This window comes from Bos indicus x Bos taurus, chromosome 7 (genome assembly GCF_003369695.1).
Source record: "Bos indicus x Bos taurus breed Angus x Brahman F1 hybrid chromosome 7, Bos_hybrid_MaternalHap_v2.0, whole genome shotgun sequence".
Classification (NCBI taxonomy): domain Eukaryota; kingdom Metazoa; phylum Chordata; class Mammalia; order Artiodactyla; family Bovidae; genus Bos; species Bos indicus x Bos taurus.
The window spans coordinates 58,973,907-58,989,653 of record NC_040082.1 but is presented as its reverse complement, the minus strand read 5'-3'; the positions used below and the strand labels follow the sequence as shown (position 1 = coordinate 58,989,653).

The following is a 15,747-nucleotide window of genomic DNA, read 5'->3' as shown; positions in this document are numbered from 1 at the left end:
TAAAAAGTTACTTCCGACTCCTACCGGAAGTGCGGGGGCCGGGCGGGAGCCGGAGAGGAGTGGAGTTAGTGTGCTAGGTTTGAGAAGTTGTAGACCCACTTATCTCATCTTTGGTGCTCGGTTTCGCCTCCACAGCGTCCTGTAACCCTTTCTGGGGTCCTGTCTGCCTCATTCTTAGGTCCTTTGCCTCTTGTTCCGGAAGTCCTGCTTCCTGCCGCAAGATGCCCCAGCTTGGACTCCTACCTGGGAGAGCCTGGACTGTGTTGCTTGGCCTGCTCCGGCCGCCGCCCGGTGCTCTGTGCATCAGGGCAGTCCGTTCTCACAGTCAGGTGAGCCAGACTGAGATAGCTCTGGTCTGTCGGGGCAGGATCTCCAGATCTGAAAGCATGGACTCTCAGCCTGTACTCCCGCCGTATTACAGTCGGTATTTAGTGAGTGCCCTCGATGTACCGACACAGAGTTAAGGCCTTTTAGGATGCTTTATTATTTAATCATCAAAGCAATCTTGAGAGGTTGGGGTTATATTTCCATTTTATAGTTGAGGAAGCGGAGGCTGCAAGGTTAAATGACGTGTGGCTACGTAGTAAGGGAGCATTTAAGTACAGGTCCACAATCCCTTATCTGAACCTTTTGGGCTCAAACACATAAAAAAATTTTTTTAAGCAAAGAATGTGAACATAACCACTTACGACTATAAGTAAAATGAGTTCACGTTAGAATTTACCTCAAAATGAATCTCCCTCATCCCAGTTTGTAGTTTTCAAAGATTATGGATTCTTAGGAGGGGCTGTGGGCTTCACTGCCCTGCCTTGGAGGACAGAATCAGCCAAAGTATGAACTACACCCTCTATATTTCTGGAAGGGTGTATAGTCTGCTGGTAGTAAAATCACAGATTCTGTTTTACCTTGGGAAAGACACTGTTGACTTCCTAGTAGATGCTTTGTGTTATGTCCAACAGGGTGCATATCTTTTGTTATTTGCAGACACAGCATTCTATTAATCTTTTTTTTTTTTTAATCCTTTCCTGTTTGTTCCACAGGCATTGTTCTCTGTTCTTGGAAGAAAAAGAATGGGCTGTTCTTGGGCTGGTTCTCTTCTGTCTTCAAGTTATTTTTTCCCTATCTCTAAGCCTAATGACCATTGCTATCTTATTAACAATTTTTATTTTTTGCTCTTTGAGTGGAGACTGAGAACTGGAGATCATACTAGTCCCTACTCCTAGATGGTCAGTGGTGGTAGTCTTGGGTTTCTTTGCGCCTTCATTGTTTCTGGGTGGTTAAACTTTTCCATATATTTGAAAACTCCAAATATGGTGAGGAAGCTTATATAGTAAACACCTGATCTTCTGTGTATCACATATATAGCTGGGTTTTTGGAAGTGTGCTGAGATTAGGATAGATAGCGTAGTGTTAAGAGTTCGTATTGCTCAGGACCAAAAGTATTTGCAGGTTGGTGGTGCACAGGGCCAGAGATACCACAGTCCTGGCCAGTATTTGGTTGCGCTAAGTCTTAGTTGCAGCATGCAAGATCTTTTAGTTGTGGCATGGGAACTGCCATTTGCAGCATGTGGGATCGAGGGGACCAGGGATCAAACCCAGCCCCCCTTGCATTGGGAGTGTGGAGCCTTAGCTGCTGGACCACCAGGGAAGTTCCTTTGGCCAGTATGAGAGAAACTGTATCTCACATTTTTTTCTGCCAGGTTGCAGAGGCACTGATTGCATCCCAACTGAAACCTCATCAAGAGAAGTCAAATTTTACTATCAAGACCCCAAAGGTAATACCCTGTACCGCACCCTGTCCATTAGAGTGCCTTAGAGTTCTGCCCTCTGCTTCCCTTCCCAACCACTTTTAATGTTTTTATTTGTTTTGGCCATACTCTGTGTCTTACAATGCAGAATCTTAGTTCCCTGACTAGGGGTTGAACCCATATCCTAAACACAGAGTCCTAACCACTGGACCCCCAGGGAATTCCCTACTTTTAACATTTTTTTAAACTAATTGTAAAAAAGTCTTTACTATTCTGGAGGTACTGGGTGGGGCTCATAGTCATCTGAACCCAAAGTGATTTCAACTCCATACCTTAGATTGTAGATATAGTTTAACTCTTTGTCTTAAATGGACTTGATTTTGTTTTCACTCTGGCTTCTTTTGATTTCTAGGGTACCAGAGATCTTAGTCCCCAGCAGATGGTGGTGAGGGAGAAAATTCTTGATGTGGTTGTTAGCTGCTTTAAACGTCATGGAGCAAAGGGGTTGGATACCCCGGCATTTGAACTAAAGGTAAGAGGAGAAAAAAGTACAGGAACCCCATATCTTCACCTGCCTTATTTCCCAAAGGGCTTCTAGCCTATGTTCTGGAGTTTTCCTTTTAACCATGGCACTTTCTGTTTGACCTCTGTAGGAAATACTTACTGAGAAGTATGGAGAGGACTCTGGACTCATCTATGATCTGAAGGATCAGGGCGGAGAGCTGTTGTCATTGCGCTATGACCTTACTGTATCCTGAGTTCTGGAGGCTTCCCTCTTTCAAACTCAGAGGGCAACTCTGACTAACCAGAAAAGAGTGGCTTTGGGATCCTATAGTCTTGTTGGCAGCAGTCTTTACTTCTAGTTTCTTCCAGAAGGCAATTCTGCCAGCACAGCCTGTCCTAGTGCCCTATCATTTAAGTTTATAGTTTGTTAGGTGACCTTCCCTGGTGGTTCAGTGGTAAGACTCATGCAGGGGGTACAGGTTTGATCCCTGGTTGGGGAACTGAGATTCCCCCATGCCATGCAGCACAGCCAAAAAAAAAAAAATAGTATGTCAGCATCCCTGGGGGAAGCTTGCCGAAATACAAATTCTTGACCTCTAGCCGCTGATGTTCTTAATTCTGTAGCTGGAGTGGGAGTTAGCAATCTGCATTTTAAACAGGTACTTGGGAATTAGGATGTAGGTGGTCCTTGAGCAATTGAAGAAAAATTGACTTAGAAATTGTAGACAAATCCAGGTTCTGAAGCTTGACTCTTCTAAGACAGTCAAGAATTGATCTGAGTGGGAGGGAATGCCCAGACTTGAAGTTCTTGGGTCATTTCTATCTCTGTTTCCACTGCTTTTTACAGAACTTACAGTCTTGCTAGCTGGGATTCCTTCATTTGACACTATTTAACATATATTGATTGCTAAGCCATGGGTATAGTAAGAAAGGAGACAAAGAAGGTCCTTGTTCTGATTCTGGTGGGTGAGATCTGATTGATAGAGCCCCAGTCCTCCCTAATGTCTTTCCACTGGGCCTAAACTTTGTATGCAGTATCGTTCTTCCTTAACCTATTTATGTAAGGTCCCTTTTGCTCGTTATCTGGCCATGAATAAAGTGAAGAAGATGAAACGCTATCATGTTGGAAAAGTGTGGCGGCGGGAGAGCCCAACCATAGTCCAAGGCCGCTACCGGGAGTTCTACCAGTGTGTAAGAGACCTGATGGAGGCAGCATGGTTTGATAGTTCTGGGGGCCACAACTGGGGAACTGGCTGCTCAGTAATTTTTTTCTGTCTTTTTTTTTGCTGCAGGATTTTGACATTGCTGGTCAATTTGACCCTATGATCCCTGATGCAGAATGTTTGAAGATCATGTGTGAAATCCTTAGTGGATTGCACCTGGGGGATTTTCTCATTAAGGTGAGGCCAGAGCTGAGGACTGAGAAGCGAAGTCTGGATTTGGCCTAATGCTGTCTCAACTGTCTCAAGACATAGGTGACACCAGCCATTGAGGCTACTAGGATTTTCTTTGTACAGGTGTTGCATTTCATATCTATATCTATATAATCATTCTGTGAAACTTCTGTCCCTTTTGAGTCAGGAGAGTTGGGACTGCCATTGTTTTGATGGAGAGGTCATTGACAAGGCATTTGGGTTGCTTCCATTGAGTTCACAGGTCAGTGACCGACGGATTTTGGATGGGATATTTGCTGTCTGTGGTGTTCCTGAAAGCAAGTTCCATGCCATTTGCTCCTCGGTAGACAAACTAGATAAGGTAATGAAGAAGACATGCTTCAGTAGACCCTGCCTTCAAACCTATACCCTTAGAGGAGATTGTGGCCAGAAGTGAGTTATTTCTGGGAGGAAAGTAAGGGGACATTCTGAAACAAGACCTGAATTTTGCTGTGCAGTGGTGATTATCGCTAGATTTCCTAAGCTGCCTCTAACTGTGCTGAGTATAGTGTTAGCTACTTGTGACATACCTAATGAATGAAACAAGATGTCCTTTTCCATTTAGAGGAAGAGGGATCTTGGGGCTAGCCTAATGTTTGGATGTTTGTGCAGATATCTTGGAAAGATGTGAGACATGAGATGGTGGTAAAGAAAGGCCTGGCTCCTGAAGTGGCTGATCGAATTGGAGATTATGTCCAATGTCATGGTAAGAACCACTGTTTTTATTTTAGAGGTACGTGATAGAACCAGAATAAGGGTGATCCGTGTATAACTTCTACCTCTGAAACAGCTCCTTTCCATAAATGTGCTAGGTTCCAGAGCCTGGTTTGAATTTAATAACCTTTTTACTTACTATAACCAGTTATGTCAAAGATGGAGGTAGATGAGGGAAGTCTGGTCAGATGTGATCAGGATGTTTCTTTTTTTTTTTTAAAGAATATGAGGAGGACTAGTTGGAGTACATTAGGGTTAAATTTGAATGAAACACATCTGGGTGTATAGCAGAGACCTTATTTCTCCCCACATGTCTCCCCAGGTGGGATATCCTTGGTGGAGCAAATGTTCCAGGATCCCAGACTATCCCAGAACAAGCAGGCCCTAGAGGGGTTGGGAGACCTGAAGCTGCTGTTTGAATACCTGACTTTATTTGGAGTTGCTGAAAAGGTTAGCTGAGTAGGGAGTTGACCTCTTGCTGTGTCTAGGGCTCTTACGATCCTGAGTCTTGTGTGACATTGACTGTAACTTTGTCTCTGCAGGTCTCCTTTGACCTGAGCTTGGCTCGAGGCCTGGACTACTATACAGGAGTGATCTATGAAGCAGTGCTGCTACAGACCCCAGTGCATGCTGAGGAGGAGCCCCTGAATATGGGCAGTGTGGCTGCTGGTGGTCGCTATGATGGGCTGGTGGGCATGTTTGACCCCAGAGGCCACAAGGTGCCATGTGTGGGGCTCAGCATTGGGGTAGAGCGAATCTTCTCCATTGTGGAGCAGAGGATAAAGGTAGGTCCTTGGTGGGGTTAGAGTGGGGCTGCATACCTTAAAAACTCATGTTTCTGGAGGTGCAGTTGGACTGTTTTTTGATGATTGTTTTTGTTTTTTTGAAATATTGGTGCAAAAGTTTTTATTAGTTTACTTTCTCTCTCTCTTTTACTAGACTTTTGGTGAGAAGATACGGACCACAGAGACCCAAGTGTTTGTGGCCACACCACAGAAGAACTTTCTTCAAGAACGGTTGAAGCTAATTGCAGAGCTTTGGGATGCTGGGATCAAGGTATAAAGGAGCTAATATCTACACCATCTAGGTATATGTAGAATTCATGCACCAGGCCCACTTCTAGCTTATACCTAGGGTGGAACTCAAGAGCTTTCTAGTATTCACTGGAGTATCTTCTTAGGGTACAAGTAGGCTAGCTACTTACTTTTTAGATATGTTTGCTCCTGGGATTTCAGTGGTATACTTAACTTCTAAATCCCCTATTCTTAACTTCACCCTGTTTAGGCAGAGCTGATGTATAAGAACAACCCTAAACTACTACCCCAACTGCACTACTGTGAGAACATGGGAATTCCACTGGTGGTCATTATTGGTGAGCAAGAACTGAAGGAAGGGGTCATCAAGCTCCGTTCAGTGGCCAGCAGGGAGGAGGTGAGTCAGGCCAGCCAGAAATAGAAGGGACCAAGTGTTTCTACCTTTCTTAGATTCTTTGAGAAATATGTATATTTTAGCTGTGGAAGTATCTCCAGGGTTAATAGTGATAGAGGTGAATGAGGCTCCATCCTGGGCAACCATTATAGCTGATGATTGGCTGGATGGGCAAAAAGACAAGTGAAATCTCCATGGGTATTTCAAGATTAATCAACAAAACAGACATAGATTAGGTATTTGAATCACTTTAGTCTTGAGGGGAAACATTCTCCAGGTCAGGTTGAAGCACGTACTCCTCCCTACTGGTTGCCCAAGTAGTGGGAGCAGTTGCAGAGTTAAATGAATCCAGAAAAGCAGAGGCTAAGAAACTAGTATCACTCTCTAGTTTGTCACGTGAGGGTTCTCTTATGTTTCAGGTGGCCATTAAACGGGAAAATCTAGTGGCTGAAATTCAGAAACGACTGTCTGAATCTTGATCATTACCTGAATGCCATCTGCTGATCTTTGTAAAAAAAGTTTCACCTAGGACTGACTTCGTAATGGACTTCACACCTGCTGGCCAGAATTTGTGACAAGTGTGTCTGGATCCTTCATCCTTTCTGGGTACAGAACTGTAGAATGCCCTGAGGACCCCTAGGTTAGTGTGAGCAGCTGTGCATGGGCACAGATGGCTGGTATGTAAAAGAGATATGCTGTAACTGCCAAGGCAAATGGCAGATTTGAAATGCCGTTGAACGCTACCAACAATGTGCTGAGATGGTTGCTGTCAGCAAGTCTCTTGGAAAGTCACCTCAGGTTGAGAGGATTCTGAACCATTGAGATAAAAAGTCAAATATTTAGCCTTCCACTATGGCTTCTGGAAAGTTTGTCCAAAACCTAGTCATGGGCTGTCCAGGGAGTTTTGGGGAGACAGCAAGGAGGGGAAATGACCGCTTTCTGTTTTGTTTGAGAACAGAGATGCTATCCTAAGGGCATTGCACTGCCCATACTGATGTGGCATCTCTCTAGCCCATCCACTTTTAATAATAACAGAGTGAGCCTGTTTGTTTAATAATCTTGAATGTTGAACTTAATAGGTGACCTGACAAGATGGAGATATGTTTTTGGAGCCCATTACCTGTGCCGGAATCACTTCTCTGACTTCCATGTCCTGCCATGGAGGTAGCTGTTCTTGAAGAGGTTGTATAATATATTAAATAAAATTTAAATGGAGTATGAGTAATTCGTTATCAAGGGGTTGGTTTGCATAGGCCATAGAAAATGCTTGAGTGTACACTGGAGGATTCTGTGAACTAGGAGTAATCTCCCTGGGGTGATGCTTGTGTATTGAGTGAAGGGAGTGACCACAGTTCCCCCTTCCCCCAACTTAGAGATAAAGTCACACCACTGCATCAGTGTCTATAGTGAGACATCTGCTAGAGTTGTTCTCGGGAGTGTTGCTGATACCCACCTTCCCAAGTCCAATCATGTTGAAATTGTGCCCTTTGGAGTTGGTGATGGACAGGGAAGCCTGGCGTGCTGCAATTCATGGGGTTGCAAAGAGTCGGACACGACTGAGTGACTGAACTGAACTGAAACTGATGGATTGAATGACCCTAATGTACTCAGGTGGAGGAAAAATGAATGAACCAAAGGGTGCTAGCGTTGCTTCAAGATAAACAGACAAATTGCAAAAAGCGCTTTGTGTTTGTGTGTTGGGAAGGCTGCAACCTTTACAATTAAGTGCTCTGAGCCTGTATCCTTAGTGCTTGCGGTGAATCACTAAAGTGAAGCATTTGAGACCCTATAACAGCAATTACTCATTGGAAGATAAGTTATCACCAACCTAGAGAGCATATTGAAAAGCAGAGACATTAGTTTGCCAACAAAGGTCCGTCTAGTCAAGGCTATGGTTTTTCCAGTGGTCATGTTTGGATGTGAGAGTTGGACTGTGAAGAAAGCTGAGCGCCGAAGAATTGATGCTTTTGAACTGTGGTGTTGGAGAAGACTCTTGAGAGTCCCTTGGACTGCAAGGAGATCCAACCAGTCCATTCTAAAGGAGATCAGCCCTGGGATTTCTTTGGAAGGAATGATGCTAAAGCTGAAACTCCAGTACTTTGGCCACCTCATGCGAAGAGTTAACTCATTGGAAAAGACTCTGATGCTGGGAGGGATTGGGGGCAGGAGGAGAAGGGGTCGACAGAGGATGAGATGGCTGGATGGCATCACCGGCTCGATGGACGTGAGTCTGAGTGAACTCCGGGAGTTGGTGATGGGCAGGGAGGCCTGGTGTGCTGCGATTCATGGGGTCGCAAAGAGTCGGACACGACTGAGCGACTGAACTGAACTGAACAGCGCTTCAGCCTTAAATGTTTGGAAACTCCTGGAATGCACGCAAATTTATTAGAGTAGATCAGAGAGCATTGATCTGAACTTATTTTCCTCTTGTTAAGACGAGTTGAATCTGCCTGTTTTGAAAGCCAGGGCGAAAAGGTTTGCAGGCGCCCTTACTTCCGTGTTGCTTCATACTTGCCTTGCGCATGCGCTATTTCCTTGGCGCGGAGGCGGGGCTGACAATCCTGTTTTCGAAGCCCTCCAGTTTTTAAGCTCCTTTAGAACACGAGACTCTAAGCTGATTGGAGGCAAGCTTGCTTTACGGCTCAAGGCCGCTTTTTACGGCATTTTCCGGCTTCCCATTCACTTCGCAGTGAAGATGGCGTCAGGCAGTGGGGTAGGTGTTGTGTGTGAGGAGGCTTGGAGTCGGGGGTAGGGGGTGGCTTCTCGGCGTTGAATATTCCACACCCAACTGGCTTTCCGACGCCTCTTCGCAACATAATGGCTCCAGTCCAAGAGCTCCCCAGTGAGGCTCTCGTGCAGGGTCTGAGGAATAGGGGAGGGCTCGGGTTGGGGTCCTGAGGTAACCTTAGCCTCCTAGTGGTGTCCGGAGAGGCTTCACTCTCTTCAGGTCCCGGGCCGCCTTGGCAGCGTGGACGCGGTGTCTTCAGTTTTTCCAGGAGTTGGACACGATTAACGGCGAATCTTAAGAGCCTTTTTTCCCCCCAGACAAAAAACTTGGACTTTCGCCGAAAGTGGGACAAAGATGAATATGAGAAGCTCGCCGAGAAGAGGCTCACGGAAGAGAGAGAAAAGAAGGATGGTGGGTACTTGCTCCATCAAGTGCTAACTGTATTGTAGAGGCGATGCAGTGGTTGGAGAGTGGGTGGGGAGTTGAAATGCGCTGTCCTCCATACTTCTGTAATATCTGGCAGAGTATTGCCTCCCTGGTTCTCGATTTCTTCAGGTATAAGGTGAAAGCGAGATGGATTGAAGTGCTTTTGAGGTGCTTTCCAGCTCTGTGATTCTCGGCTTCCTTGCTCTGCCTTTGCTTGGCTCATTTAGTACTTTCCTCCGGTACAGAGAAGAGAGTGGAATCCTTAGTAGCGACAGGAGGAGGAGTATTTCGCTGCTGTGTGTTACTACTATTGAAGAGCCTCTTTTTCTCAGCAGGAAACATAGTATTATTTAACCTAGTACTGTTTAGTCTAGCACTGTTCTCTGTGTGATAGACAGTGTCAGGGAGTTGGTGCTCCTCTTCTAGAGATTCCACTATGTAGAAAGAAATATCTTACTTTCTCGTCTGTTTTCAAACCGTACCTTCTTCTGCTTTCTTCCACACCAGGTTACACACTCTAAACCTTTTAGTTTTTATGTAACTTGTGTAATAGTGCTTGGCATGCAACAGATTATTTCCTAAATATTGGTCTCCCTTTTAAGAGTGGTCTTGCTGTTCTTTTAAAAGGTTGCTTTTTGTGCAGATTCAGAACTCTTGCCTTCAGTTAATTAATGAATTTAAAAAATTGCTTTTAGATTCTTTGGCTTTAAAGTGGAGAAAAGATGTAGAGAGTTAAGAATTGCTTGTCATTTTTTGTGTTGAGCTTCTCCTTAGCTGCTGCTAGAAGTGACTGTTGTGTCCTTTGCTTCATGTTTCAAAAAGAAATGAAAGTAGACCTCTGGATTTGGACTTTATGCATTTCTTTTCCTTTCTGGTTAAGGAACTCTAATAATGAAGGGACTTCCTTCCCCATTATATTTCAGGAAAACCAGTGCAGCCAGTTAAGCGAGAGCTTCTCCGGCATAGGGACTACAAGGTGGACCTGGAATCCAAACTCGGGAAGACAATTGTCATTACCAAGACCACCCCACAGTCTGAGATGGGAGGGTGAGTGGCTTTTCATCTTTCTCTGCAGCCAGGAAGTGTTACGCAGGGTACCTGCCCCCAGAATAACAACCTTGTTTCCTGTAATTCCATCCATTTTCCTCCAGGGTCTCTAGTTAACATGTCTGTAAGAGGGGGTTACTCTGTAAGCATCTTCATATTAGCACTATATCTACTTCTTAATATTTTAAAAGGGATTATTTGTTCTCCTTCCAAAGGAAGAAATGAAGGAAAGGACTACTGAGAAGATTTCTAGGGGAGAAATTAGGTGCAACTAAAATGGAGCCCAGTAACTGCTGACGGTGAATAAAGGGAGTTGAGGTTCAAGACTGGCTACAGAAGTTGTAGTTGTTATGTATTTTCTGGTTGTGCACCTTCCTCCTAGACCCTTACCTTTAGGAAGAAAGGTCTCACAAGAACTCTTCATCTTTTTGCCTAACACTACTACTCTGTCTAAGTGTGTTTTCCAGCAGGAGCATAACCAGATAACAATAAGTGACACTTCTCTGAGCTGCTTCTCTGAGTAAACTCACTGTTAACTTTCCTCTTTGTGTTAATTATCTATTGCTATTTGTGTTAATACATTAACCCAGTATTTAGCAGCATAAAACAAAGAATAGCTCACAATATCTCACATGGGTAAGTAATATGGGAAAGGCTTATCTAGGTGGTTCTGGCTCAGGGTCTCTCAAAGCTGCCATCAGGGTGTCTGCTGGGTCTGCATTCATCCGAGGTGTAAGTGGGGCTGGAGGATCTTTGTCCAAACTCTGTCACATGACTGTGATTTGGAGGCCTCAGTTTTATGCTCTATGGGCCACTCCATAGTGCTGCTCACAACAAAGCAAGTGGCTTCCCCAGGGTAGGTGATCATCTACCTGAACAGACTAAGCAGAATGCATGTTTTTTAAAAAAACCTAATCTTGGAAGTGACATAGCATCACTTTTGATACAGTCTATTGATCACATGGACTAACCCTGGTACACATTGGGAAGGGCCTGTATAGATAGGGATATAGGTGGCATCATTGTGGGGGCCATCTTGGAGGTTGGAAGCCACACTCCTCCAAGAGCAAAGGCTTTGTGGAAATGAGAAGTGTCTCCTCTAAAAAGAATTTTTACCTAAAAATGATCAGTTTCTTGGCTGAAAATGATAAAATCTTTATAATCAGATTTGAAACTAGTGTTGTTTCTTTCTGTTTTCTAGATACTACTGCAATGTCTGTGACTGTGTGGTGAAAGACTCCATTAACTTCCTGGATCACATTAATGGAAAGAAACGTAAGGCTTGGAGGTAGTTTGTGATTGAGGCTGAGATTGAATTTTGGTGATGGGGTAAGGGAGAGGGTAGTTTCTATTGAGCCTCTTTTTCACGTCTGGGGCATTCTCTAGTTCCTTCAGCGCAGGCCATTCTTTACTTCATTATTTAATGTTCCTGGAGTCCATGAGGTGAAAACCTGTTTTAGGCTCTCAACAAGTCCAAAACATGGTTTTCTCCTGGGCCCAACTGTCCCTATTGGTGTGCATTTTCTCAGTAAGAGTAGTTGAAAGTTGCTTTATCTTGTTATTGGGGGCTGCTGCCAAGAAGTTTTTTTTAGTCCTAATATTTTTTACTGCATGTTTTATGAGTTGGAAAATACTTTTTGAGGGACTTAGGAAGTTTTAAGAACCTTACCTTTTTTCTATTGACCCTACCCAGATCAGCGAAACCTGGGCATGTCTATGCGTGTGGAACGTTCTACCTTGGATCAGGTGAAGAAACGTTTTGAAGTAAACAAGAAGAAGATGGAAGAGAAGCAGAAGGATTATGATTTTGAGGAAAGGATGAAAGAACTCAGAGAAGAGGTAGGCTCTACTATCCTTCTCTCCCTTCTCCTTCAGCTTTAAATTTTATGTTATGAATCATGAGGAGGCTCTTTTCCTCATTCCACTCCTACTCCCAGAGGAGAATTGTGTCTCCTGAACTCCTATACAGTAAGGGAAACATTTATTGCCCTTGTTTGGGACTCTCATAATCTGAAGGAAATGGCTCTAAACCTATCCTTTTTCTCTAAATTTTCTGGGCCATACTTTTTTTTCTTTTTACTACCTGAGTTATTAATTAAGTGCACCTAGTCTCCATTAGGCCTGTGGAACCAGGCTGACTGGGTCAGAATTCTGTTTCCTCCACTTACTGGCTGTGAATCTTGGACAAGCTATATAACCTCTCTGTACCTCTGTTTCCTCATATTAGAGATCTTAGTATGTAATATACATGAAGCACTTAGACCATCTCCTGGCTTATACTGTATGCCCTTTGGGTTTTTCTCCCATCACCTTTTTGTGAGCTTGAGATGAACTGGGATGTAGGATTGAGAAATGCTTTCCACCGGCTGAAACTTCTCTTTCCTGTCCCTTACAGTCTTTACTATGGCTTTTCCTCTGCTCTTGAAATTTTACTTGTCTATATTTTTCTTCTAAAGATGGAAAGGACACTCACCTATCTCTTTCAGCAAGGTTTGCTCGGGAGTCTGAACTGATTCTGAGTGATTTCCCCTCTAGGAGGAAAAGGCCAAAGCCTACAAGAAAGAGAAGCAGAAGGAGAAGAAAAGGAGGGCTGAGGAGGACTTGACATTTGAGGAGGATGATGAAATGGCAGCTGTGATGGGCTTCTCTGGCTTTGGTTCCACCAAGAAGAGTTACTGAGGCTTTCTGTGCTTGGCTTTTTGCTGGGCCTAACTGTGTGTGTGTGGGCGTCATTTTGGGGGAGGTACTGGGGAAAGTCAGTAAGAGTGGCAATGGGGAGGGCTAGAGGGTGGGTGTTTCTGGTTTTCCTCCGCCTTGGGAGAGAGCACAGAATGCAAAGGAACATGCTGTGGCATATTCCTTCAGCCTCAGTACATCACTGGAGACACAGGACCTCTGACCATCTGATTTCCCAATAAAGAAAAACCCCTCTTCTGAGGCTGCTTTCCCGAAACTCCCCTTGCATCTTTCCCTCTTCATCTGTCCATCTCTTATCTGAGCATCCTACATTTATCCTGTGTTCTGCCTTTGTTTTAATTTTGACTCAGCTTACAGCAGAAGGGTTCTCTGGGTCCCCAGTTTCCAGTTGACAGTATATCCTTGACTTCCCCCACCCCCCAACCTCTCTACATCTCCCTTGTGGTTCTCTGGCCACCTGTGCATGCATGTGTACTTCTGCCTGGATCTGTGGTATGTGCGGGTGCGTGTGCATGAATCTGTCACATAGAGGGAGCCTGAGCTAGAGCCTCAAGAGCATTGCTGCCTTGGGGCCTGGTGTTCTCAGCTTCTTCAGAGCATGTAACAGGAAATTAAATGGGATGAGTGGTGTGGTTTTTGTCTGGTGAGTTTTTTAACTTTTGTTCTTCATATGTAAACTCTGTTCAGCTTTTCCTTTTTGTTTCATTTTATTGAGGATTACCCTGTTTTTGTCTTCCTTGTAAGCAGGCTCTTGGAAGAACCTGTTTGATGCAAAAAAGAAAAAGGAAAAAACCTCATATGGGAGCCCTTGGGTCTCAGAGGCTGTTCAACATGTATAATAAATGGCATTGACTGGGCCTATTTCACATTTGGTGGGAACATTCCATATTCTTCCCTGTGTATTGTTTTTTTTTTTTTTCTTCCCCACACTTTTTCTTCTCCCTGTATTTGAGCCCTGTCACTTTTTTTCTAGATTTCCTTCAACGTGAGTTATACTTCCCTCTGATGGGATCTGTGCCTGGAGGAGTCTAAAAAAACTTTTCCTATTTTTTAGCCTCCTTTGATCTGCTGGTTTTGGAACAGCAGAGCTCAGGGTTGAAAACTTAGTGTTTTCTTAACTATCTGCAGTTAGGCTAGGCACAGGGTTCTCAGTTTTGCACTGTTGACATTTTGGCCTGGATAATTCTTTGTTGTGGGGGCACCCTTGTGCATTGTAGGATATTTAGAATATCTTTAGCATCTACTCACTAGTTGCCAATAGCACCTTCTCCAAGTTGTGACAGTTAAAGATGTCTGTGTCCCCTGGAGGTTGGGATGGAGGGATAGAATTCCTTCTCTTAGCCCCACTGAGAACCATTAAGAAGCTGCCTTGCCTAGTTTGGTCTAACTTGAGAATTAGATGGCACAGAGTGGTTAACTAAAAACAACTTTGGTATTCCCTGGATCAGGTACTATGCCAGGTCCCAGGGATGCAGAGCGGGCGAAAAAGTCAGTTCCTTAAAGTAAAAAAACACAAATGGTAATTACACAAGTTTTAAGCAAGTGAATTCTATAACAACGTTAGTTGGTTCTCTACCTTGAAAAGTGGGCTCTATTTTGGTTAACAAGGCTGCTACCATATGGGTTGTTGACATTTTCTGCCTCATCCAGCTCTTCTGACACCTTTATGTAGTATCTGAACCACTTGTGGGTCCCCCAGAGTACTATATACTCTTCCCTTTGGACTTTTGTGCAAAATTTCCTGTCAGACATATCTTTTACCTAATTTTATTTCTGATGCTGAATCTTGCCACTGGAAACACTGAGTGTCATTACTGGTTCACAATTTCTCCTACAGTATTTGCTGCAGGCATATTAGTTGGTGCTTTCCTTGGCAGGATTCTGTGTTCTACAGGTCCTCTGGTAAGAATCTGCCTTTGTCCCTGGGTCCTTTTGTTCCCCCTTTCCAGATAGACTGGAGAATTTGTCAATGTGCTGAGTTCCTTCAGTGCTTCAGTATTCTTGAGGCAGCTAATTCAGCTTGACTTCAAGTGATTTCCCTCCCGTTTTGGTACTGGTGGAATCTGACTTCTGGTTACCTCTACTGAAAAGCAATTCTGAAGTCCATTTTCTCTACGTTCCCTTGGGACTGGCAAGTGGTTTGAGTTTCCAAAGGATCTGTTTAGCTCATGGGTGTTTAGAGGGGTTCAAGCTGGTGAATTAAAAGTGGAGGAAGGAGATGGTATGGAAATTTAGGACCCTAGAGCAATCCTAGAAGAATTTCTTGGAGGAGAAACTTTCTTGATGTTTGTGGTCTTTCTAAAAATCCAAGGAAATTTTGCATTCTGATTGAGGAGTTTTCCTATGACTGGCCTACTTGAGTTCATTCATTCAGTGAGTTCTGAGATGCTGAACTTGTTCTAGGTCCTGGTAGTATCTTCTGGGACAAGGTATCAAGGCCCCAGCTATCATGGAATGTACATTCTGGTGGAATTGCCAATTAAAGTATTTAGGGAACAAAAGATCTGTATGGCTTCTGATGATTCTTTGGCTTCAGGCACCCCCAGGGCCTCTTGAATCTCTCCCATAACCTCCAAAAATTTAAATACGAAGAGTCTTTAATCCAGCAAATCTACTTGTATAAGTATCTGTTCTAAAAACAGACTTGCTTATGTACACATACACATACAAGGATATTTAGTGTGGCTATAACAGTGAAACATTTAAAGTAAAACTAGTACATTTATACTCAAGTAAAATTCATCCATTACAGTATGTATGAATTAGATCTATATACATACTGACAAGCTCTCCAAGACATGTTAACAAACAAAATACCCAACTAATCCCCAATAAGCCTACCTGCACCCCTCACTCCCACCAGTCAAGACTAGTGTGTGTATATTTATAGTGTGTATAGAACTGGAGGGATGCACACTGAAATCGTAAACATGGTTAACTGGAGAAAAGTAGGAATTGTGGCTGTTTAGGGTATTCATATGCAGTTTCTAATAATTTTTTGAAATAGTAACAAGTAATACTA

At 43.7% G+C, this 15,747-nt stretch overlaps 2 protein-coding genes across 5 annotated transcripts; both read left to right on the top strand.

The window, feature by feature from the left end:
- Window positions 1-11: 11 nt before the first annotated feature.
- On the top strand, window positions 12-7,052 carry HARS2 (histidyl-tRNA synthetase 2, mitochondrial). Of its 4 annotated transcripts, XM_027546243.1 has the most exons (14): window positions 12-77; window positions 179-329; window positions 1,701-1,775; window positions 2,161-2,280; window positions 2,402-2,497; window positions 3,318-3,443; window positions 3,545-3,652; window positions 3,909-4,007; window positions 4,298-4,391; window positions 4,722-4,849; window positions 4,942-5,184; window positions 5,339-5,455; window positions 5,684-5,830; window positions 6,247-7,052. In XM_027546243.1, the coding sequence occupies exons 2-14, from the start codon at window positions 222-224 to the stop codon at window positions 6,304-6,306; spliced, it is 1,521 nt and encodes a 506-aa protein (XP_027402044.1). In that variant the 5' UTR covers window positions 12-77; window positions 179-221; the 3' UTR covers window positions 6,307-7,052. The 4 variants fall into 4 exon arrangements, with proteins under 4 accessions (XP_027402044.1, XP_027402043.1, XP_027402046.1 ...); XM_027546242.1 differs by having other exon boundaries at window positions 34-329; XM_027546245.1 differs by having other exon boundaries at window positions 43-329; window positions 5,684-5,771.
- A 1,373-nt stretch (window positions 7,053-8,425) lies between these two features.
- Window positions 8,426-15,228, top strand: ZMAT2 (zinc finger matrin-type 2). Its single transcript, XM_027546239.1, has 6 exons — window positions 8,426-8,540; window positions 8,873-8,966; window positions 9,905-10,028; window positions 11,230-11,303; window positions 11,722-11,867; window positions 12,564-15,228. The coding sequence occupies exons 1-6, from the start codon at window positions 8,523-8,525 to the stop codon at window positions 12,705-12,707; spliced, it is 600 nt and encodes a 199-aa protein (XP_027402040.1). The 5' UTR covers window positions 8,426-8,522; the 3' UTR covers window positions 12,708-15,228.
- The last annotated feature ends 519 nt before the right edge of the window (window positions 15,229-15,747 follow it).

Excerpts from the sequence above, each read along its gene's own strand:
- HARS2 (XM_027546243.1), top strand. The coding sequence starts at position 222 with ATGCCCCAGCTTGGACTCCTACCTGGGAGAGCCTGGACTGTGTTGCTT. Across the intron at positions 4,392-4,721 it reads AGATTATGTCCAATGTCATG|GTGGGATATCCTTGGTGGAG; the intron begins GTAAGAACCACT and ends ATGTCTCCCCAG. Across the intron at positions 5,456-5,683 it reads TTTGGGATGCTGGGATCAAG|GCAGAGCTGATGTATAAGAA; the intron begins GTATAAAGGAGC and ends CACCCTGTTTAG.
- ZMAT2 (XM_027546239.1), top strand. Across the intron at positions 8,967-9,904 it reads AGAGAGAGAAAAGAAGGATG|GAAAACCAGTGCAGCCAGTT; the intron begins GTGGGTACTTGC and ends ATTATATTTCAG. Across the intron at positions 11,304-11,721 it reads TCACATTAATGGAAAGAAAC|ATCAGCGAAACCTGGGCATG; the intron begins GTAAGGCTTGGA and ends GACCCTACCCAG.